The sequence below is a fragment of the Odontesthes bonariensis genome, chromosome 12, assembly GCF_027942865.1.
Source record: "Odontesthes bonariensis isolate fOdoBon6 chromosome 12, fOdoBon6.hap1, whole genome shotgun sequence".
NCBI lineage: Eukaryota > Metazoa > Chordata > Actinopteri > Atheriniformes > Atherinopsidae > Odontesthes > Odontesthes bonariensis.
In genome coordinates this window covers 11,958,094-11,981,086 of record NC_134517.1, presented here as the reverse complement: position 1 = coordinate 11,981,086, position 22,993 = coordinate 11,958,094, and the positions used below count along the sequence as shown (strand labels likewise).

The 22,993-nt window shown below is 39.6% G+C and overlaps 1 protein-coding gene across 1 annotated transcript; it reads left to right on the top strand.

Moving 5' to 3' along the window:
• The first annotated feature begins 6,652 nt into the window (after positions 1-6,652).
• On the top strand, positions 6,653-19,653 carry creb1b (cAMP responsive element binding protein 1b). The gene is made up of 8 exons (XM_075479103.1): positions 6,653-6,784; positions 10,586-10,698; positions 10,859-11,005; positions 11,116-11,216; positions 13,877-14,031; positions 15,361-15,546; positions 15,698-15,851; positions 16,153-19,653. Exons 2-8 carry the CDS (start codon positions 10,594-10,596, stop codon positions 16,295-16,297), a joined length of 993 nt encoding a protein of 330 aa, XP_075335218.1. The 5' UTR covers positions 6,653-6,784; positions 10,586-10,593; the 3' UTR covers positions 16,298-19,653.
• Positions 19,654-22,993: the final 3,340 nt, after the last annotated feature.

The following is a 22,993-nucleotide window of genomic DNA, read 5'->3' as shown; positions in this document are numbered from 1 at the left end:
TTGATGACTCAAAGATGACTTGTTAACGTCTTTGTACTGTATTACATCCTCTATGATATCTGAATGAGTGTGTGGGTGTTTATCTATGTATACTTCGTCAGGTGTAGCTTTGTGTAATCCAGTAACAGCTGCAGTTGTAGGCGACTAGCATACAAACATTTCTGCAAAGCGACGGGTCTGACGATCAATCAGGTTTGTTTAAACTTTTATTGGTCAACGAGTGGATAAACGTGACATTTTTCGGTCAAAAACTTGACTGTCATACTGGCTTGGGCCAATAATTATCAGCAGGTTACGTGTTATGACCGTCCGTTTGTCTGCATCGCTGGGAGTGAATGACTGATGGTCACTGAATCACTGGTTACTCCACAGTTTCTCGCATAAATGCAACTAAAAGCCAAGTCATAAATACAGATACGGGTTTTGTTCTGATTTGTTTTGTAAAACCACTCCTTGCTGCTCTAATGCGGGACAACTACATGTTCAATATAACTTAAGTGTTACCGTAATTCATAGATAGATGTAATCAGAGTTAAATGCATGGAGTCAAGAATGTCTATTGTATTTTTTTTTTTAAAAGAAGTGTTTATGTTAAATTGAGTCAAGAAACGCTACTTTATTTTTTATAAGAAGTATTTAAAGGATAAGACCGTTTTTTTGACATTGGGCCCTTGATTTCACATTATAACATGATGTTCTACTCACCCCTGCTTGTTGTTGGTCATTTGGAGCTGTTCCGAAGATATTCGCGAGGCGTCTGGCTGCTCTCTTGAGATATTCGGCCATGAAACGGTTTCCTCAAGCTTATACAGGCACAAACTATGCTGTTTATAATTTATTAATTACTGTACACTAGCACTGATAACGTGGAGGTGCGTCGCTTACTTAAAAAAATCCGGGTTACTAATTTTGAATTTTAGCCGAATTAATAAATAGGCAGCAGGTCTGTGGGCTGTCTGTGGCAGTAGCACCACGAGGACGTCAGTAACACCCACTTTACGACAAAAAAATCAAAATTACAATAACCCGGATTTTTTTAAGTAAGCGACGCACCTCCACGTTATCAGTGCTAGTGTACAGTAATTAATAAATTATAAACAGCATAGTTTGTGCCAGTATAAGCTTGCCCATAGGAAACCGTTTCATGGCCGAATATCTCAAGAGAGCAGCCAGACGCCTCGCGAATATCTTCGGAACAGCGCCAAATGGCCAACAAAAAGCAGGGGTGAGTAGAACATCATGTTATAATGTGAAATCAAGGGCCCAATGTCAAAAAAACGATCTTATCCTTTAAGTTAGATTTAATGAAGTCAAAAAAGCATTTAATTTGTAATAAGTATTTCAGTTAAATGAAGTGAAGAAAGAGTATTTTGATTTTTTTTTAATACTGTTTTTGTTTCATAAAACCACTTCTTGCTGCTCTAATGTTAGACAACTACAGGTTCAAGGGATGTTCAATATGTATTACTTTTTTACGTAAGAGGTTTTTTTATATTTTAAGTAAAGTCAAGAAAGACTGTCTTATTTTTTTTTATTTAAAAACAAAAAGTTTGCAAATGCCCGTGTCATTTTTGATGTTCCAGTTAAAATACATGTCAATAAAGTGAGTATTGGCAGAACTGGTAGTCATTTTCATGTTATAGGGGCGGGGGATCAGCCTCGGCTGAAAGTAACTAAAAGTAATATAACTTAGTTACTTTTGAAAGCAAGTAGTCAGTAACTTAACTAAGTTACTTTTTAAAGAAGTAATCAGTAGTCAGTAGTCGGATTACTGTTTCAAAGTAACTATGGCAACACTGCCGCTGAATCGCTGGCTCTGGGTGACTCAGCGGTCAGACGGGCAAGTAGCGGTGGTTCTGCCATCACGATATCTATTACAAACTATATTACAACTCTAGAAGCTAACCGCATTCAATTTAGCCTTCGACAGCTAATGGAGAGGGGGTGTGTCAGTGTCTATCAGCACAGCCATTATAACGAACAGCCTTGCCACTCTCTATTAAGCTCCATTGTACCGGCTTTTTGGCTGCAGTTCCACCAGAATTCCACTGGGGGCGTCGGTGGAGACCAGAATGAATGGGGCCCTATGGAGCTAGATGCTACAAATGGTCAGTTTCACCTAAGTCTCCTCAAGAGCGCTCAGATTTGAATGTAGTTTCTGAGAGCTCAACATGGGTTTCAAGTAAAAAATCTACTGAACGAGTACATATATCGCTTTGATTTCTTACTGGTTGGCTTCTTGTTGTCCACCACGCGCTAGCATTGTGCTAATGACAGCGCTCGACCAGAATTACGACCAGAGGCACCGCTTGACGGCTGGCTCCATACCAAGCGACAACAGAATTAAGATGGACTTTTTCCGCTTATGTTACCACAGCCTAAGAATCTGTGATGTTACCACACATTCTCTCTTACTACAGCTCTTCCTTGAAAACGCTGCTGCCTTTGAGACCAACAACAAGCAGGATTATTGCCGTAAAGCGGCATCTCCGGTCGTAAGCTATGTATGACGTCATATACACTTCAAATCCTTTTTTTAAGCCAATGAGTGGCTCTAAAAATCTAAAACTCAGCCATGGGTATTTTCTAAACATCCTCTTTCGAAAACAACATTCGAATTACTAGAGAAAAAATTATATCTTGAGATAAGGGCACGAAAGGGCGTATAGCTCCATAGGACTCCATTCATTCTGGTCTCCAAAATTGAGCGCCCCACGTGGAAAAAGGGTGGAACTGCAACCAAAATCGCCTCGTTGGAAACCGGAAATGCACCGTGAGTGGCGTATCTGTACTATTATAGAATCTGTGCTATCAGGCTACCTGGCTCGGCTCAGAGCCCTTTACGACCTGCCGTGAAGCAGTAGTTCTCCCGTGTGTCGCGAGACTTCCAGAGCTAAACAAAGCACGCGGCGCCACAGGCAAAGTTGCAAGCGCTGTTTCGGGCTAGGGCCACCAGATGGAGAAGGAAATGTCACCGTTTTCATCGGAACGGGTCAGCCAAGCAAACTGATGATTGCCAAGCAATTTTATGACCATGAAAAAGTTGCATAGCATGTCTTTAAGCTATAAACTCTGTAAATATATAACTTTAGCAACATTTGAAACATTTTCAGGCGAGAAAGTAGTCGTTTAGATCCCCAACGTGTTGAAAATCTGACAAAATACCAGCTATTTACAACTTTGTTCCCTCGAATTCGGCGCTACTAAAGCTAGCCGCAGTGAGCAACACACTTCCGGTTATTTTCACAAAATAAAATACCCGCTGCCTTTTATCATAGGGAAAGCCATTACGATACAATTGGTGCTTTTGTTTTGAAAACAGGAAAGGAACCTACCCTCGTTGTAGCTCTCTCTCTCTATTTCGTTTTTTTTTTTTATTGGCGGTTGGCAAACAACTTAAGGAAGCATTACCGCCACCAACTGGTAAGGAGTGTGGATCACATGACAATTCTATACATATATTTATATATACACACACATACACATTTATATATATATATACACCCATACACACATATATACACCCACATCCACATATACACCCTTATATCTACATATGCCTACACATTTACATAGCCCCTACTCATATACACTCATTTATATACTCTTATATATACTAAATTCTATTATACAACCTACACTGTTTTAAATAATAAAAAATAACCTGATATCCTCTGTTTCCTGATTATTTTTGCAATAAATCTACTATATCCAATTTAATTTCCATCCTACAAAGATTTCTAATTAAATTATTTCTCTGAGCCTGATAATTCCTACAATATAAAATAACATGTTCAATTGTCTCATCTTCCCCACACTCACATTTCCCTGACTGATGTTTTCCTATCATATCATAGGTTTTTATTCAATCCATTATGTCCAATTCTAAGTCTTGTTATAATCGTCTCTTCTCTCCTACTTCTTTCTGATCTTCTCATTTTCCCTATTTTCCTTTGTATTTTATACAACCAACGTCCTTTTCTTTCTTCCTCCCATAACTTTTGCCATCTCTCTTCCATTTTTTGTTTTATACGGTAATACCCTTTACCTCTTTTACACTCAGTCTTACATTAATATCAAACAATACTCGTTTTACACTCTGTTTTGCCATCCTATCTGCCATTTCATTTCCCTCAACTCCATAATGCGCTGGTACCCATATAAAATGAACTATAAGCCCCATCATATTAATTCTATAAAGAGTTTGTTCTATTTCAATTAATATATCTGGTCTATCTGACTTACTATTTTGAATACTAAATAATGAAGAACTAGAATCTGAACATATAATTGATTTTAATGGTTTAACCTCTTCTATCCACTGAACTGCTAAAAGTACTGCAATCATTTCTCCAGTATATATTCCCTCGTTGTAGCAAGCTTGAAACTGCCGTTTTGACAGGAAATGACGATCGGCGACGTCACGTTGCGTTGCATCTTGGGTAGTTTGAGTATGAGTAGTAACCTCATGATGGATACCCAACATTTTGGCGAATCTAGTATGCATCCGGGAACTTAAAAAAAAAAGTTCAAGTTAGTAGGAGTAGTGGGAGTAGTAGGAGAAGTAGGCGGTTTTGAACACAGCTTGTTGTGTGGAAAACTCACCCGTCCGAACAGATGCGCAGCCAAAAAGATTCCCGGGGAAACAAACGCGCTCATAAGTGTTCCAGGGGATCAATTGGTTGCAAAAAAAGACAACACCTGCTAATGGGAAAGGTCCAGGCAAACTATTAGTGACTCTGTATATAAGCCGCCAGTTTCAAATCTGTCGGGGTTGTTGATGGTGTGCCCGGGCATGTTGCTGCCATGCCTGTCAAATCAAAAACTGTTATAAACCACTCATTGGCTGCTGTATGATTCCTGGCCTATTCTCTTACTGCATCATCCAGCTGCTAAACAGTTATTCCAACACTTCTGACAAGTTTTTGAGCAGGACTTATGTGGCTAAGGAAGAAGTTTCACAAGATCATGGTGACACTATTTTTTTTTTCTTATGATATGAGTACTTCTCCCTTTGTTCTAAAAAATATTCCAACAAGGAATAGAAATATTTTCAAATTGTGTTAGCTTTTACATTTTTCACCGATGCAACAACAGAATTAGGAAAATGTTATGTGTTTTTACAACAGGCTGCTAGTAGCAAAGTACCTGAAGATACAATTTGTGTAGACACAACACTGGTTCATCCCTTGAGTTTGGATCATTTTTTTATGCTTGAATAATTCATAAATCAGTGTTAAAGGATAAGACCGGTTTTTTGACATTGGGCCCTTGATTTCACATTATAACATGATGTTCTACTCACCCCTGCTTGTTGTTGGTCATTTGGAGCTGTTCCGAAGATATTCGCGAGGCGTCTGGCTGCTCTCTTGAGATATTCGGCCATGAAACGGTTTCCTATGGGCAAGCTTATACAGGCACAAACTATGCTGTTTATAATTTATTAATTACTGTATACTAGCACTGATAACGTGGAGGTGCGTCGCTTACTTAAAAAAATCCGGGTTACTAATTTTGAATTTTAGCCGAATGAATAAATAGGCAGCAGGTCTGTGGGCTGTCTGTGGCAGTAGCACGACGATGACGTCAGTAACACCCACTTTACGACAAAAAAATCAAAATTACAATAACCCGGATTTTTTTAAGTAAGCGACGCACCTCCACGTTATCAGTGCTAGTGTACAGTAATTAATAAATTATAAACAGCATAGTTTGTGCCTGTTTAAGCTTGCCCATAGGAAACCGTTTCATGGCCGAATATCTCAAGAGAGCAGCCAGACGCCTCTCGAATATCTTCGGAACAGCTCCAAATGTTCAACAACAAGCAGGGGTGAGTAGAACATCATGTTATAATGTGAAATCAAGGGCCCAATGTCAAAAAACCGGTCTTATCCTTTAAGTGACATAACAAACAAACAAACAAAAAGAAAGAAAAAAATAATTCCTCTGAAAATGGTGAAGTACAATGATTGGACTGAAAATGAGTAAAACAGCAGCCAATGTAGAAAGAAAAACTGATAAATAACCTGGAGAACTTTTGCTAAAGACTGCTGGCTAAAATATTACAAAGTCTAGCTGCTTGGAAGTAAAATTTGAAGAAATTAAGGTTGGATTAAGACTCACACAAGACTGTATTTTTCTATTTTGTTCACTTTTTTCTTCTAAGTGTAGGAATGTTGTAACCTTATCAGTAGCATTTTCACATACCAGATGTTGTAAGAGAGAAGGTTTTAAAATGGTTACCCAACTAAACTCCACAGCATCTAAACTAGAAAAAAATGTAGTGGGGGCATTTTTTTAGTGTTTTGAAATAATTCTAAAATAAAGTGAATTTCTTGCTCGTCTCAAACCACCGAGCTATAATGCAACATATATTTATATTTGAAAAAATATGTTATCCAGTTTAAATAAACCCATGGACCTCTAGTCCCAGTTAATATAACGCTAGATATTACAAGAAAAAAAAACGCCGCCTCTTTTTAAATTACTGTTTAATAGTGCTTAAAATACGTAATAATGTGCTCATCGTACAATTTTGCCAATGCTCCTTGCGGCAAAAGGCTGTCGTTTTGATCCGCTTCCCTTCGGTATTGTCCGGTCTCCTCCGTAAACACTTCGTACATTTCCGGTCAGTGTCGCCATCTGCCTTCTCGTTCTTCTCCAATCTCCGTGTTGTTGTTCCCGGTGACGCGGCGGAGGTGTAGCCTGACGCGGGCTCTTACGTGTCGGCCAGAATAAAAGTGGAGCTCCGGAGGCCCGGGAGTGACGAAGGGAGTCTGTATCGGTAAGGACGAAGGGATGACCAGGGTTCAGAGACACGGGAGGCGGCCTGAGAAAGTGGCAGTTTGGTCGGGTTCGGCCCGAAGGAAACAAAGAGATCATGGCGCCGCGGTGTGTTTGTAGCAGGATGGAGGGAGGGGAGGCTGCGGCTGGAAGGGAGAAACCGCGCAAATGTCTTGTTTTGATTGCAAACTAGCGAGGACAGATTTGTGTTCATACGTTTGAAACAACAATGGCACTACAGCGTTATTAATACTCTTAAGTTTTCAAATCATGCTGTAATATGCAGGCGCTTTATATGCGCCAAAAATTGCGCTGTTTTCCCCTTGAAGGCACACTGAAAGGTTGACACGCGATATTTTCATTTATTTCTGTGACTTTTCCCCGATAAGTGTACTTTTGCATATAGTTTTTATCACTTCTGTCTTGTCAACCGCTATTTTTGTTGTTTTGTAACAATTTGTTGTCGACAGACATCGCAGACCGCCTGCATTTGACTTACTGTTGAAATCGCGAGGTCGAGCCTTGTCGACATTAACACACAATATAGAAAGGTCTCGGATTGTGTTTTTAACAGTTTTTATCTCCCGGGATGTGACCCTGTGTGCGTGGAGGGGGGCGTCGCCCGGCCATGTGGCTCGGCTGTCACACACAGAGCTTCCAAGTGATTTTTGAAAAGCAGAGGGAGAAATGTGTAAAGCCAATCATGCGGCGGAGAGACGCTACGCACAGTGTGAGATCACTGGGCTGAGTGAACAACACGGTTCCAGATCAACACTCCTGCACCGCCTGAAGACAGCCACTGATCACATCTCTGTGGGTGCTGCAGTCACAGAAAGATTGGTTCTCAGCTGAAGTTTCATTCGCGAACTGTTTTCCGCACACAGAAAGTGATTAGTGTATCATTAAACATGTAATCCCCTTAAATGCAAATATTTTTGTCCTATTTTCCTCTTTTTTATTTTGCTGAATTTTCCCCAGTTTGTCCTGCTTTGTCAGATTTATTGTATGGCTGTTAGAATTAACTTGTCTTACAGGTAATTTAGAATTATGCAGTGGTGTCAACACACATTTGTTACTTTAGTAGAAGTAGAGATACTGCAGTTTAAAAACACTGGTAAAAGTTGATACTTCAACTTGACCTCTTTACTCAAGTAAAAGTGAAAAAGTATGTGCTCTAAAACCTACTTAAAGTATAAAGTAACCTTTAAATAAAAAAAAATATATATATTTTTTTTTTAAAACCCACACAAAAAGGTAGATGCCACTATATGAATTGCAAGCTTAATTTGAAAACTGATTAGTTCTACACGTGGGTCTTGGGTGTGCAGAGTTTGCATTGCATTTTCCACGACTCATTCTTCTTTGAGATAGGGCCAAGGATGAGGAAGGTCTTGTTGGTCTCCGTCTCCATCTCCCGATACGCTCTCGCCTGTGTCCGGCCTTTCAGAGATTTCGCCATCTTTTTCTGAATCCGACATTGTGGCGTGGCACACACTTCGCGCAGCTTCGCGTTTGCAGTTTGTAGAACACCTGCTTGCTTCTGACGAATGACGATTTCCTTGTGTGTCAGCACAAATTTGACGAATACCCTAACCGATGAGTGTTTGCGTTATATGATTCATCCAATTACACTCGTTCTCACTAGGTGTGGAGGGCGCCACTGATCTGTATTGGATGGCGCACATGACGTGAAATACATAAACATTACACTGAAGCCAAGAGTTAAAAAAAAAAAAAACTGAAGCCAAGAGTAACGAGGCTGTTTGTTTTGAAAATGTAAGGAATAGAATGTACAGATACTTGTGTGAAAATGTAATGAGTAGAAGTCAGAAGTAGGCAGAAAAATAAGTAATGGAGTAAAGTACAGATACCTAAAAAGTGTACTTAAGTACAGTAACGAAGTATTTGTACTTCGTTACTTGACACCTCTGGAATTATGTTAGTGGCACCTTTGCTTATCTTAAAACTGTAACGTGCACACAGCGAGGCTTTGGTGTTTGACATTAGTATCAACAGATTTTTATTGAAATACAGTTGGTGGTACTGAGCTATATGAAAACATTTGCCTCGCCTTATATGTCACTCAAGGTGAACGGTTGAGGTGAAAAATAGTACTGCGAATCTAAAATATTGCATAATTCGATTCTTGATTTGATTTTTTAAAAAGTACTTATTATATTATCTTTTCAAGTCTGTTGTGTGCAAAAAATGCAGAAGTAAGCTTGCAAGAAAAGTGTATACATAATTCATAGTTACTATCGTTTTCAATTGATTAATTTTTAATCATATTAATTAAAATGTTGCTAGAAAAAAAAAATCAAATAGACTTTCCATCCCGAGTAATGCAGGTTCCATTTGCCTGGCCCAGGAGCTGAGTAAACATTACATCAGAATTAAGAATTAGACTGGTCACAAAGTCAGAAACAAATAAACTCCTGTAAAAAAAAAGACTATTTATTTGTTTAATGCAGCCTGGTTATGTCAGAAAGGCAACATGTAGTTTCTTTGGCTAACTTTCTAAGATTAAACAATATAATCTTGATCCTACAGGCATTTAACAAAACAAAGTAAAAAGGTGGATTGAGTGTGGTGTCTTAACTAACTTAACTGAGGGGATGCTTACTGTCTTGGTCTTTAAAAATCCCTGCTTTGAACCAAAGTTTGTACAGTTAACGTATAGCTTTGTCCGTAACGAGGCCGTGATGGTCCGGTGGTGTGATTTGCTTCCTCAACAACAATAAAGCATCATCAAAAACGTTGTCAGTATGGAAGCATGCTGAGATATGAAATTAAATATGAATGAAAAAAACTTTATTTATCCCAAAAATAATTTATATCTATATATATATATATGCGGCAAATCAAGTGTACCCAACAGAAACAAATGTGTTCAAAATGTATTTCAGATTAGTGAATTGATTCTGAGCCATATAAAATAAGAAACCCGGTTCTTATGTGAAACAATTTATTTTCCAGATATCCATGGAGAGGAAGTAGCAGTAATAAACAACAGACTAAGACGTTACAATGTCTAATTATTAGTGTCCCACTTTGAATGAGATTTCACAAAGAATATTGGCTCCATCCATAATATTGTAAGTTTTTTTTTCTTGCCCAGAAAGTCAAAGAGGCCTTTACCAAAACCAGACGATGATGGCAAGTTTGGAAGCGCTGTAATCATTCCTTTGTGATGCTCAGTGGAAAATGAGCTGGATGATGGCTAATATATGATAGGCCAGCTCATTATAGCTAGCCATTTAAGATGCAAGAAACGAAAGTGTACCTTGTCTAACAGGCCGTAGAAGGAAGAGAACATCTGCACAGAACACAAATAGATGTAACATTTCATACGCTTCACGCTCCTATTATCGCTTTTTCTTGGGGGAAAAAAAATTAAAAATGATCTCCTGTGATAATTATGACACACCACCTGCCAATAAAGAGACCGTCTGAGTTCATCCAAGTGTCAGACATGGAGCAGAAGCCCATGGTATTGGCACAGAACTCTTCCTAACCTCATCAGGGTGAATATAGTCTGGTCAATGATGCTCCTATTTCAGGCCTCTCATCAGAAACACTCAGTGTTGTAAAAGTTGCAGCTTTTAAACGTTTTAACTGATTGTTGTGATGTTTTTAATTTCAAGAACAATGATTACTTGCAAATTCCATAAATGTTTGTTTTACATTACCTATGTGAAACCTCACAAAAAATGTGTCATGAATTTTGTTATTAATTAAAAAGATTTTCTTGGTTTATATGGTCCTGTATCCGTTTTAAGACTGTTTAAATCTCCATCCTTAGCTTAGCCAATGAAGATGGAGTCAGCAGTAGAGGCTCAGCAGGCAGTGGACACTGCTGTGACTGAGGCAGAGAACCAGCAGATCACGCCGGCACAGATCGCTACTTTGGCACAGGTAACACATTATGTAAACTTCAACTCTTAATTTGGTTTATTTATTTAAATAACAGTCAATAGAAGAAAACACGCTATGTGTTTTATCACTTATTTGAAATGTTACAAATGTTAAACTGCATCTGGCTTGACAGCACATTAACAGCACGTCTGAATTGTAGGTAACCATGACAACAGGACATGCCTCAGCAACAGGTCCCACTGTAACGTTGGTACAGCTTCCCAATGGACAGACTGTTCAGGTCCATGGTGTCATCCAAGCTGCACAGCCATCTGTTATCCAGTCCCCACAGGTCCAGGCTGTACAGGTGAAAGACAAAAGCTTTCTTTTTTTGTCTCAGTATTCATATTCAGCCATAACAGAAATAACATTCAGTTTAATTAATGTTTTACCGTCTCGTTTATGTGATTATTCCAGATCTCCACCATAGCAGAGAGTGAAGATTCACAGGAGTCAGTAGACAGTGTCACTGACTCCCAGAAACGCAGAGAGATTCTGTCACGACGTCCTTCATACAGGTGATTTATGTGAAGACTGTCAGAACAATCAAGTTATTCAGTAGTTACAACAAAAACAGATAAAAAAAAAATTAAAAAAGTTAGACGGGCAACAGCACCAGCTACTTATTGAAATGCAAATTAAAGGGTTTAATATTTCTATTTTTGAAAACTAGCCATCTGTATGGACTCGTCTGATACAGGTATCAAGGAAAATCATTGGCCATAATGATCATCATTAATTCAGTTCTCTTTTTGATCAATTTGTACTCACATGTGCAAAAAGAACTCTATGCAATCCATCCTCTATTTTGGGCTCGAAAGCTTATTGTCAGGCAGATGATACAGAGTTCAGCGGTGTGAACTGATTTTCTTATTTTGTACATTTTTACAGTCGTGTATATAAGCAGAGTTCATGATGGTTATGCTGCAGGAGGAAACCACAAATTGATTGATGCTCCAGGTTGAGCATTCATTTAGAGCAGGGGTGGGCAATTAATTTCTTCAGGGGGCCGCATGAAAAATCTGAAATGTGTTGGAGGGCCGAACCAGCAATGACTCAAATTTAATATTGACTTATGTTTTCTCATTATATTTCTTTTTATAATAAAATATTTAAATCAGATTATTTTGGTAATAAATAAGAATATTTAAATATTTATAAACATGAACAAATTGTGGTTTAGGTTGAAGTGAGTTGAAGTGGCATGTGAGTGAGAATATTATCTCTGATTTGGCTCGACAGAAGCTGCAACTTCCTACTGAAGGCCTTGACTGCACTGTACATTTCATACACAAAAAGTCCCTTGCTTTGCAGTTTAACATTTAGTTCATCCATCTGAGCAGTCACATCAACAGTAAAAGCGAGATCTGCCAGCCAGTCTGCCTCTGAAAGCTGAGGGATGGCATGTCCCTTCCTCACACAGAACTCCTGAATCTCCTCTCTCAGGTCCCAGAAGCTTTTCAGCACTTTTCCCAGACTCAGCCACCTGACGGCTGTGTGGTAGCTTAGGTCACGGTGGGCAGTCTCAATTTCTTCTAAAAGTGAAACGAACTGTCTATGATTCAGTGCCCTTGATCTGATAAAGTTAACAGTTTTAAGTTACAACATCAACAACGTGATTCACTTGTAACACTGACTTGCATAACACTTCCTGATGTATATACAATGAAAAAAAGTTAATTTCTGCCACTTTGTCCTGGATTCGCTTTAATAGACCAACTTTTTTTCCTGTGAGATTTGGACACCCATCTGTTGTCACGCCCACCAGTTTGTCCCATTTCAGCCCCAAGCTTCCGAGACATGCATTTACCTCAGCTAAGAGATCACTCCCTGTTGTTGTCCCTTTCATTGACCGCATGTCTGCCAGCTCCTCCGTGATTCTGAAGTCTGCATTGATCCCGCGCATGAAGATGAGCAGCTGGGCAGTGCCCCGTATACCACAGCTCTCATCCAAAGCCAGGGAAAAGTACTCAAAGTCATTCACGCTGTCTTTCAGTTGTAGCACCAGTTTTTTCGCGATGTCCTCAATCCTCCTCGTTACGGTGCGGCGGGAGAGGGAGACGTTCTCAAAAGCGTCTTTTTTCTCGGGACATATTAGCGCAGACGAGTCCACCAAACACTCCTTAATGAACTCTCCATCAGAGAAGGGTTTGCTCTTTCTAGCAATCTTGTGCGAAATAACAAAACTTGTCTTGACTGCAGCACCTCTGGATGTCAAACGTTTTGTAAAAACTGTTTGTTGAGATTGCAAATTGGCGAGCAACAGAGACGACTCAGCTGCGCGCTCTTTTTCTGAAAAGTTATTGTATTTCTCCCCGTGTTTAGTCACGTAGTGACGGTGGATATTATACTCCTTTAACACAGCCACTGACACACCACAAACTAAACACACAGCTTTACCTTTTACTTCTGTAAACAAATATTTCGCTGTCCATGCCTTGTTGAAAACGCGGCATTCTGAATCAACTTTTCTTTTTTTACCGTGAGAAGACATTTTGTGTGGATCAGGGATTTGGATGCTAGCATCACCTGTCACTTGTCACTGTCACTTATGCGTGGATTCATAAACAATGCGTCAGGCCCTTTCAAAATAAAAGACAGCTGCATCGCATGCACACCAAAATCCGTTTTTATTTTTGACTGGAGGGGGCAGGGGAGCGCGGGCCGGACAGGGACGGGCAAAGGGCCGTATCTGGCCCGCGGGCCGTAAAATGCCCAGGTCTGATTTAGAGCATGTATTTTAATTAATTTTTTACAACTTATTGTTTTTATTTTTTTTCCAAAATAGTCATGTATACATTTTCATTGTTCCATTTTTATAATTTAACATTGTGCATCTTTAAGTGTCAGTGTACAGGATTGAAAGGTGTTGCGTAAAAGTGTGGGTAATTTTTTATTTTACTTTCTATGGTAAGTGTAGCAGATGTTCCAATCAAACCGCTTTTGGGATAATGTACAGCAATAAGCACAGATATGCACTTTTAAAATGGCTGATCTTCTGTGAAACCCAAAAACAAAGAAGATTCATCTGTGTGGGGCATGGAAATTATCGTCAAAAGTGCTAGTTCACATACATATCAGTGAACTTTCTCCGTCAAGACAACCTTGGCTCATGAGTTCATATTAACCCTGCCCAGTGTGTTTTGTCAGTAAATCTCAAGGTTGTTTGTGCCAACAGGAAAATCCTGAATGACCTTTCGTCCGACGCGCCAGCTGTTGCTCGCATTGAGGAGGAAAATGCTGAGGAAGATTCCTCTTCTGCCGCAGCCACGCACGCCATCACCACGGTTACTGTTCCCACACCCATCTACCAGACCAGCAGTGGACAGTACAGTAAGTGATAGTTGGAGGTGCAGGCGTATGTTATTTAAACATCAAAGCTGTGTGAACTTTATCTGTTAGCCCCTGTTGACCAATATATGTTCTCCAAGATGGAGGAGGGTGTGTCAGGTCAGGAGAGTGAGCGAACAGGCATTCTTTGTTTTCTACTAAAGCAGATTTCTCCTGTATGTCCTGAAGCATTTAAATGAGCATTTTTGACTCAATTCAGGAGATCCTCTGTTAGTCAGTTAAAAGCCATTTTGAGAGACAAGCTCCTAAAGAAAGTGTAACATTTAGAAACTTGAGAGAGACATTGTAGAGTCAACACTAGAACTTAAAACAGAGAATATAAAAAGAAAAATCAAAATATATGAATACCATAACTATATTTTGAAGACGATGATTTGACTAAAGCCCTATTCGGACGAGACTAGTTCAATGGGGGGGCGTATGGTAATGTTGGTTAACCAGACGTGCCAGGGAGAAGAAATGACCAATTCGGACGGGACAAGAAATCCCTGTACTATTCATCTAACATGGGAGGAGTTGTTGGTTACGCACAACCGTCTCATCCTGGATGCCATGCACGTCTTCATTTCACTTCCGTAAACCCCATCTGTAAACAGACATGGCGCCGACCAGGTCGAAGCAAGCCAAAGTCCGAAATTGGACGAGAGGGCTTCATCCAGAACCTCCATGTTTGCAAACAGACACACCTAATTGTTTCTCTCTTTAAAAGGATGTGACGACATATTCCGTACTTATTACCGAAGGTCGCATTCGCACGGGATTAGTATTACCTATGGTAGATACTCCGGACCGTTTCACAGGAGGTAGAATTCTCGGCAAAGTTTACCAACATACTCCGCTATTTACTGACATGGCGCGTTCGGACGGGACTAGATTTCCCGGTTATTATTACTTTACCCCAGGTCCCCCCATTAAACTAGTGCCGTCCGAATAGGGCTATAGTCTGTGTGTTTCAGTCAACACCTCTGCCCCCTGTAGACAAAAGTAGATCACAATATCTAAAAGCCTAAAATGGTAATATTGGGATCTTTAGGATAGCAGTTTACTTTTTTTTTTCTTGGTGTAATTTGAAAGATTGAAAAAAAATTTAGCACAATCATCGTTGAAATTTAAGGTGAATGAATTAGGTCGGATAAACGCAACACAAAAGCTTCAAATGCAGACATACAGACATTTATCTCTGTTCTGTCAGGGTATAGCTTTCTACTAGCAAGAAAATGAACAATATTAATTGAATAGTATGAATGAAATGTAATTTTTGCCTATGTATTCCCTTCTTCTTCTTTGTCATCTGTCTCACCAATCATTTAGTTGCAATCACACAAGGTGGGGCCATTCAGTTGGCCAATAATGGTACGGATGGAGTCCAGGGCCTTCAGACTCTGACCATGACCAATGCAGCAGCAGCTGCCCAGCCTGGAGCCACCATTCTGCAGTACGCACAGACCAGTGATGGCCAGCAGATATTAGTTCCCAGTAACCAGGTAGTGGTCCAAGGTAAGAGGGGTATCCTTGATCTGTACATGCATGCAGAAACATTTCTTCCTCTCTACTCGTTTTCTCCACTCACTTTTCTCTTTCATCATTCTATCAACAAAACAAGCTAATGAAACATTGACTTGTTTTTTTTGCCGACCTTGTCATGCAGCGGCCTCCGGTGACGTTCAGGCCTATCAGATTCGAGCAGCCCCTGCCAGCACCATCGCCCCTGGTGTGGTCATGGCCTCGTCCCCTGCCCTCCCCACACAAGGCGCTACAGAGGAGGTCACCAGAAAAAGGGAGGTCCGTCTCATGAAGAACAGGTATGAACAGACCAGGGTTGTTCATCGTTGTCAAGAACATCTTTAACTCAGCATCCATAGCTGCTGCCATCGCTTGAAGTGTTGAGTTCTATAATGAAACAGTGATGTAAGATCATCCATTAATAAATAGAAAGTGTGGCATTAACAAATTAATCATTTAATGGGATTTCCAACAAGTGTTATTGAATATTGAAAGTAAATCCTATCTTATGTAACACCCAGCAGCGAACATAATACCACCCCCACCCCCCCAACTCAAAAGAAAAAAAAGAAACAAAATGATGTCTTGTCCTTCCTACAGAGAGGCAGCCCGTGAGTGCCGCAGGAAGAAGAAGGAGTATGTTAAGTGTCTGGAGAACAGAGTGGCCGTTCTGGAGAACCAAAACAAGACACTAATTGAAGAACTGAAAGCCCTTAAAGACCTTTACTGCCATAAATCTGAGTAGTTCCTTTCTCCGAAACTCTGGGCTAGGCTGAGTAGCATTTCAGTTCTTTTAAAATACTTTGACTGTTTGATTCTGCCAGCCTGGCCTTCCTCTGGCCCATGGCTGGCTTATCTATGACAAAGTCGCCCAATATTACTACCTTTTCTTCAGTAGGCTGTCAGAACAATACATTTTTAAACACAAACAGTGGTTTTCTGTCATCCAGATGTGAGGGCAACCCTTGGAAAAGTGCCAACTAAAACTTGGAGGTCTAAAGTACTGGCTACAATTCTTTGAAACAAAAAGAAAATTTGTAGAGAATGATACTAAGAATTTTTTTTACATGCCTTTGTCTCCAAGCCGTTATCTTTTTGTCATAGTTTTGTTCAGTTAGTGCATTAATTTACTATGGTCATTGTTGAGATTCTTCACTGGAAAAGATGCTTAAGGCCACAAGCGCCAAGGAGATGTTGTCCTCTGATCTGTTTTCAACATTTAAAAGAACCTGCAGGTGGTTTCTTTTGTAGTTCTGATGTGAGCAGATCAACCAGCTGATCCAGATGTTTCACTATGGATTTAAACAGGGACTAACTTTTGATGCTTTAGCTCAGAAATGAAGTGGTTTTAGTTGCATTAAGGTTTAACTGTTGGAAAGCAGTATGATATTCATTGGCCACATTCGACTCCAGTAGAGACAATGCATTTAACTATGTAAGCAATAATGTTCCACTTGTACATCACCAGGGTTGCTGTGGCCACATGCAGTTTAATATACCATGTGCTTTGATGGTTAAACTGGACAACATCTTTTCAAGGTTTCGCAATATGTGATTTTACAAAGATGGCAAGTGTTTTTATGCTGTGACTTCATAGAACTGTTCATATGCTGGCCAAAACTATGACAACAAGACCCAGCTTGTAGGAAAAACATTAGTTGCCTTTGATATTAACACAATTTAACACGTTTAAAATGTGATGCTTTTTATATTTTTGCCTGATGTGTATTTGTTACATTTTATGGTATATTTCACGGTACATTCAGAAAATATTTTGTCCTAAAAAAGTTAACGGTGAAGACATCGATAGCCGACAAGCCCAGTCAGCGACAGTTCAAGACTGAATTGTGAATCTTTACTTGATCCTCATCTAGATGTGAACCACCCTGTGCAGAGGACTCTCATTAATTGGGCACAAACTGTTTACTTTTCTAAGTGTTTTGAAAGACGCTACCAACTGCCAATCATGTAGGTTTGGTACTATGTACTGGATGTGTGTCAGCAGTACTGGATGTGTGTCAGCAGTCGTATCTGTCAAAAAAAGAAAGGGATGTGGCACAAAGTCCCACTTTTCTGTTAACTCATTTTGTTTTTCTGCCTGTACACAAGGCTGATGGAATTAGTTCACAGTAATGAGCTGTCACCCAGTTTTTGTTTTCACAACCTGGAGTCTATCTTTTATAGTTTTGGCCATTTTTCCCATGAGTCATGGAAACATTTTTGCTCACAAGCTTCTCTCCAAACAGACAGTATTAATAGAGACATTTGTCTACACCATAACATTTGGGAGACCAAAAAAAAAGAATTTCAAGATTTATTTTAATCTTATCTATTTGTTCCAAAGGGAAAACAAAACTTTGCAGAGCTACTAAATTGTTCAAATTTCATTGACTACTTATTGGCTGCATTGTTGTTTATAATGCACCATCTTAGTTACTTGCTGCGTGTCCATATATCAGCACTTAACTGAATGAGTAAACCGCTGCTTTGTAACAAATGAGGGTGAAGCCCTACATGAATAAGAATAAGATCCAGATTGTTCATTTGAGATAAAGCATAATCTAATTTCTGTCATCACATATCACCTCCATGATCAAAATTATCCTTTTTCAATTACCTTTAACTCGAAAGGGTCTTCCAATATTATTATTTGCATTGTCTGTAAAATGATGGTGTAATATGGATGAATTTACCAAATTTCATAGTAATCTTTATATGTCGCAGATTTGATTCCTTTTTTTTTTAAATCTACAGAAAGTGTCGGCTACAATTCCACGAGTCTAATTCTAGAAATCCACAGTCATACTGTACATCCTGTTGGAAAGAGATAACTATTTGTCTGTTGATATTTTATATAACTGTACATAGACTCTACAGCATGTGTAGACCTCATATTTCGGTTTATTTGATATTAAAAATGTTCTTATGGCTTATATGAAACCAACTTTGCATATTTGTATGATACATGAGTGTATATTTCAAAGCATTGTACCTACTACCGAGTGTATATTTATGTGATCCACTAGGCCTAAAAGTGTCATGGCAGCTAGTATATGAGAAAGGCCTTTGTTGGAGATGTTTTATGTGGAGTGTTGTATTCTGTTTAGGATCAGCAGTGTTTGTTTGTAGAAAAGAGTGAGTCTGAGAGCAGTTGGGGTCAGCAACATATATCGGTTTGACAGCTGTTTTTGTCAATTTTAAAATATTATGTGCTGAACTTTTTTATCTTTAATCTATAAACCAGAAATTATTCCAGCAGTAAGTGATTTTATGCCTTCCAGGTTATCAAATGAAAGCACAAATTGTCTTTCCAAAGGCCCCTGTTTTAAGTTGAACCTCCATTGGCTCCAGTGGTAGGATACATGTTTGTAAATCAGTCTTCAAGAATTAGCTGTTTTCATCGAGCCTGAATCCTCTTAAAATGTTCATAATTACTTGACACTAGAAAGAAAAAAAATAATTACTCATGACGTCATTCTGACCAAAAGTAGACTTTTAAAATAGATGTAAACAAGTCAGTCTGACTGTAATCTAACAAATTGTAAGCGCAAATGAGTACAGCTGAATTGCCAATAAAGCTGCTCTCATTCATACATATTTTTTGTTTCTTTTTTTCAGATGGCTAAACATGTCAGAAATTTTTGACTGAAAATCAGCCCAAATAGACTGTCGACTTATGCTTACTTAAAGTATTTCAAAATGATCGCTTGCAGCATCATCTGACAAAATCACCATTCAAGTAACTTACAGATAAACATCTTTGCAGTGAATTCAGCAAAACTTGCATGTACGATGATCTCCCACGGAGCAAATGAAAGGCAGCGAAATGTCTTCAACACACTTCAGTCAACTTGATTCTGCTCTTATGCATGTATACTGTAACGAGCACAGTAGTCCAGTTAAGTGGCCATGTCGAGCTGTCGTGTACCTCGGCTCAAATGGGCATGTAACCGTGCTGAGTGACTTGGTGGGGAAACATGCCTAAGTCGTTCATCAGCTCACTTTCTAAGCTTGACACTCAACATAGTCATTGAGTTGTAACCATATCCTCCTAGCTTCAATTTTTGAATTTGGTGATAATAGTTTAGTTGATTTCAATTACTTTTTTTTTTTTGTGATCAAATTTTTATTTAACAAGAATACAAGTTACAACCAAGAAACATGACTCATTAATGACAATAGAGACAGTACAAAAATTGACTGTAACAACTAAATCAAAAAAAAAAAAAAATAAAATAATAAAATAATAATAGTGATAGTGTAACCTTGCACTTCAATAAGGTACAAGAAAAACCAAAACAAATGTGCATAAAAATTATATTAAAAAAAAAAAAAAAAAAAAGGAAAAGGAAAATGGGCACCCACCCCCCACCCCAACAGCACACTCACAGTGGTACGCTCTCTAGCACCCTATGGAGTATAGATCTGACGTGACACACACGCAAACAAACCCATTCAGGAAAAACAAGGTTAGAGTCTCATTGAGCTTATCTTATAAGTTCTTTCAGTGCGTCAGCTGCTGCACGCCAGTTGTTTATGGAAGCCTCACTAGCGCCATTAATTCTAGCAGTTGACAGTTCTAGATAAATTACATCTAGGAAAGTAAGTGCCCAGTGTCTGATGGTGAGAGAATGGGGAGGTTTCCATCTTAAGGCTATCAACTTCTTGGCAGCTGTTAAGCCAGCTAGTACAGTGCGCTTTTTAAGTTTAGTAATATTAACTTGTGACAGATCAATTAGCAAAAGGACAGGTATGGTCACTGGTATGGTCACTGATACCAATTCAGAAAGCTTGGCTGCCACCTTGGACCAGAACTGTGAAACCGGAGGACAGTTCCACATCATATGCAAAAAAGTGCCAGAGGCCTTCATAGAACATAGGCCACACAAGGGATCAGGTATCAACTTCATACAATGGAGTTTGCGAGGGGTCAAATATGTTCTGTGTACATAGTTAAAGTGGATCTGCTGGTGGTCGGGGTTGCGGGAAGCCTCTCTAATATTTGCCCAGACCTGTGACCAATCAAAATCAGAGTCCAAATTAGGGCAATCATACCTCCATATTCTGTCAAGTGGTAGTTCATTATAGGAGGCCTCCAGGAAGAAATGATAAAGTGCGGATGCTAACCCTCTCTTTTTGATTCGAGTGGCAAGTACTTTGTATAGTGGGTGAATGGGTAATGGTTGTTGTACCGGAGCACCATGCGCCTGTAAAGATGATCTAAGTTGCAGATAGAGGAAGAACGAGTTTGCAGGCAAATTGTGCTTGTCTCTAATATCTTGAAAGGTGCGCAGCCCAGTTTCACTATATACCTTGTCTAAAGTGCGAATATTACTGTTACACCAGGCAGCACAAGAGATCGGTCTCCCTCCGATTAATAGGCCATTGTTGTTAAAGATCGGTGTAAGTGTATGCCACTTACAGGAGATTTTACACTGAAGCTCAGCCGCACGCCATGTCTGAATGAGTTGCGAGACTATTGGACCAAAACGTAATTGGCATTGTTTATTGGATATGTTAGCAAAAAGAACCTCCTGCAAGTTCCAGGGTCTCACACAGTTTTCTTCTAGCCTGCGCCAGGAAACTGAGGCATCAGAGTCACGCCACACAAGTAATGGTCTAAGTACGAATGACCAGAAATAAAACTTAAAGTTTGGTACAGATAAGCCACCACTGGCCACTCCTCTTTGTGTGATGGACAGTTTAAGGCGCGGGCGCTTTCTGTTCCAAATAAATTGAGACACACAAGAATGTATTTTGTTCCAATAATTGACAGGAGGAGAGAGGGGAATCATTGAGCTGATAAAATTAATCCTGGGTAAAATGTTCATTTTGACTATAGAGACACGGGCTCTAAGAGAGTTAGGGAGACTCATCCACCTATCCAAGTCTGCTTTAACTTTATTAAATGTTTTTGAGTAGTTGTGCGTTACAATACGGTTCAAGGACGGAAAAATTTGTATTCCGAGGTATTTAAAATCCTGGACAACTGGGATGCCAACTGGAAATTGCAACCCTTTAGCCGAATCATTAAGGGGGAGTAACGCAGATTTGGTCCAGTTGATCTTAAAACCCGAGAGACAGCTAAATTCTTCACAAATGGACAGTAAGTTCGGTATAGATTGCAGTGGCTTCTCCATAAAGACCAACACGTCATCAGCATACAATGATACGTGGTGATCTGAATCACGAACTGAAATAGGATGCACATTGGGGGACCGACGAATCATCTGAGCTAGTGGCTCGAGAGAAAGTGCAAAAAGTGCCGGTGACAGGGGACAGCCCTGTCGGGACGATCTGGTGACAGGGAACAGCGCAGAGGATAGTTGCCCGGTGAGTACCAGAGCTGAGGGATTTGAATACAGGACCTTTATCATATGAATAAAGTTATTTCCGAAACCCATTTTTCCTAAGACCGCCCACAAAAAGGACCACTCCAGCCTATCAAAGGCTTTCATAGCGTCAAGGGATAGCACTGCAGCTGGTGCTGTTTTATCTACTGCTGCATCTACTATATGGAGAAGTCGTCTGACATTGTCTGCAGCTAGCCTAGACTTTATAAATCCAGTCTGATCACAACTGACTAATGTCGGCATGTGATTCTGAATGCGTCTGGCTAGCACCTTTGCATATATTTTAAGATCTGCGTTTAATAAACTGAGAGGTCTATAACTACTGCAGTCTACAGGGTCCTTATCTTTCTTTAAGAGTAAGGATATTAGAGCTATATTGACATCTCGTGAAAAACTTCCTTTGTCTATAGATGTCATGATCATGTCAAGAAGTAGCGGACTCAGCATGTCCCAGAATTCCACATATACCTCTGGAGGTATTCCATCAAACCCTGGAGATTTGTTTCTTTGCATGTCGAGAGCTGCTGCCTTAAGTTCTTCCAGTGATATGGGTGCGTCCAGATGCGTAGAGTCAGCCACTGCCAATTGTGGTAGATCTAGTTGGTCAAGGAAATTCTGACACTTATCTCTATCCAACTGTATCTCTGATTGGTATAAATTAGAATAATATGTGCGAAAGGTCTCATTCACCTGCTTAGGATCAGTCAGAATTTGGCCTGTTGTTGACCTGACAGAAGGAATGTCAGCAAAGTATTCGTTGGTCCTTATTTTGGAAGCTAATAGATGGCTGGGTCTAGACCCCTGAAAATAGTAACGCTGTCTAGTCCTATGTATCAGGAATTCTGACTGTTGTTTTAAAATATTATTAATTTCCTTTTTAATGATTTCCCGTTGTAATTCAACCTGTTGGGAATAGTTATTTTGTAAAGTCAATTCTATTCTAGCCAAGTCAGCTTCCAAAGCTTGTAATTTGGCTGTTCTATCCTTACGCAGATTTGAGGCAAAACGGATGGCGTTACTTCGTATAAACCCTTTGACTGCATCCCATAAAATCCTGGGGTCATTGACTGAGCCTAAATTAAAGTCCA

What these genes read in the sequence shown, in the direction of transcription:
- creb1b (XM_075479103.1), top strand. Translation starts at nt 10,594, where the DNA reads ATGAAGATGGAGTCAGCAGTAGAGGCTCAGCAGGCAGTGGACACTGCT. An exon ending in CACAGGTCCAGGCTGTACAG is followed by an intron (nt 11,006 to 11,115) that starts GTGAAAGACAAA and finishes TGATTATTCCAG; the next exon opens with ATCTCCACCATAGCAGAGAG. An exon ending in GACCAGCAGTGGACAGTACA is followed by an intron (nt 14,032 to 15,360) that starts GTAAGTGATAGT and finishes CCAATCATTTAG; the next exon opens with TTGCAATCACACAAGGTGGG.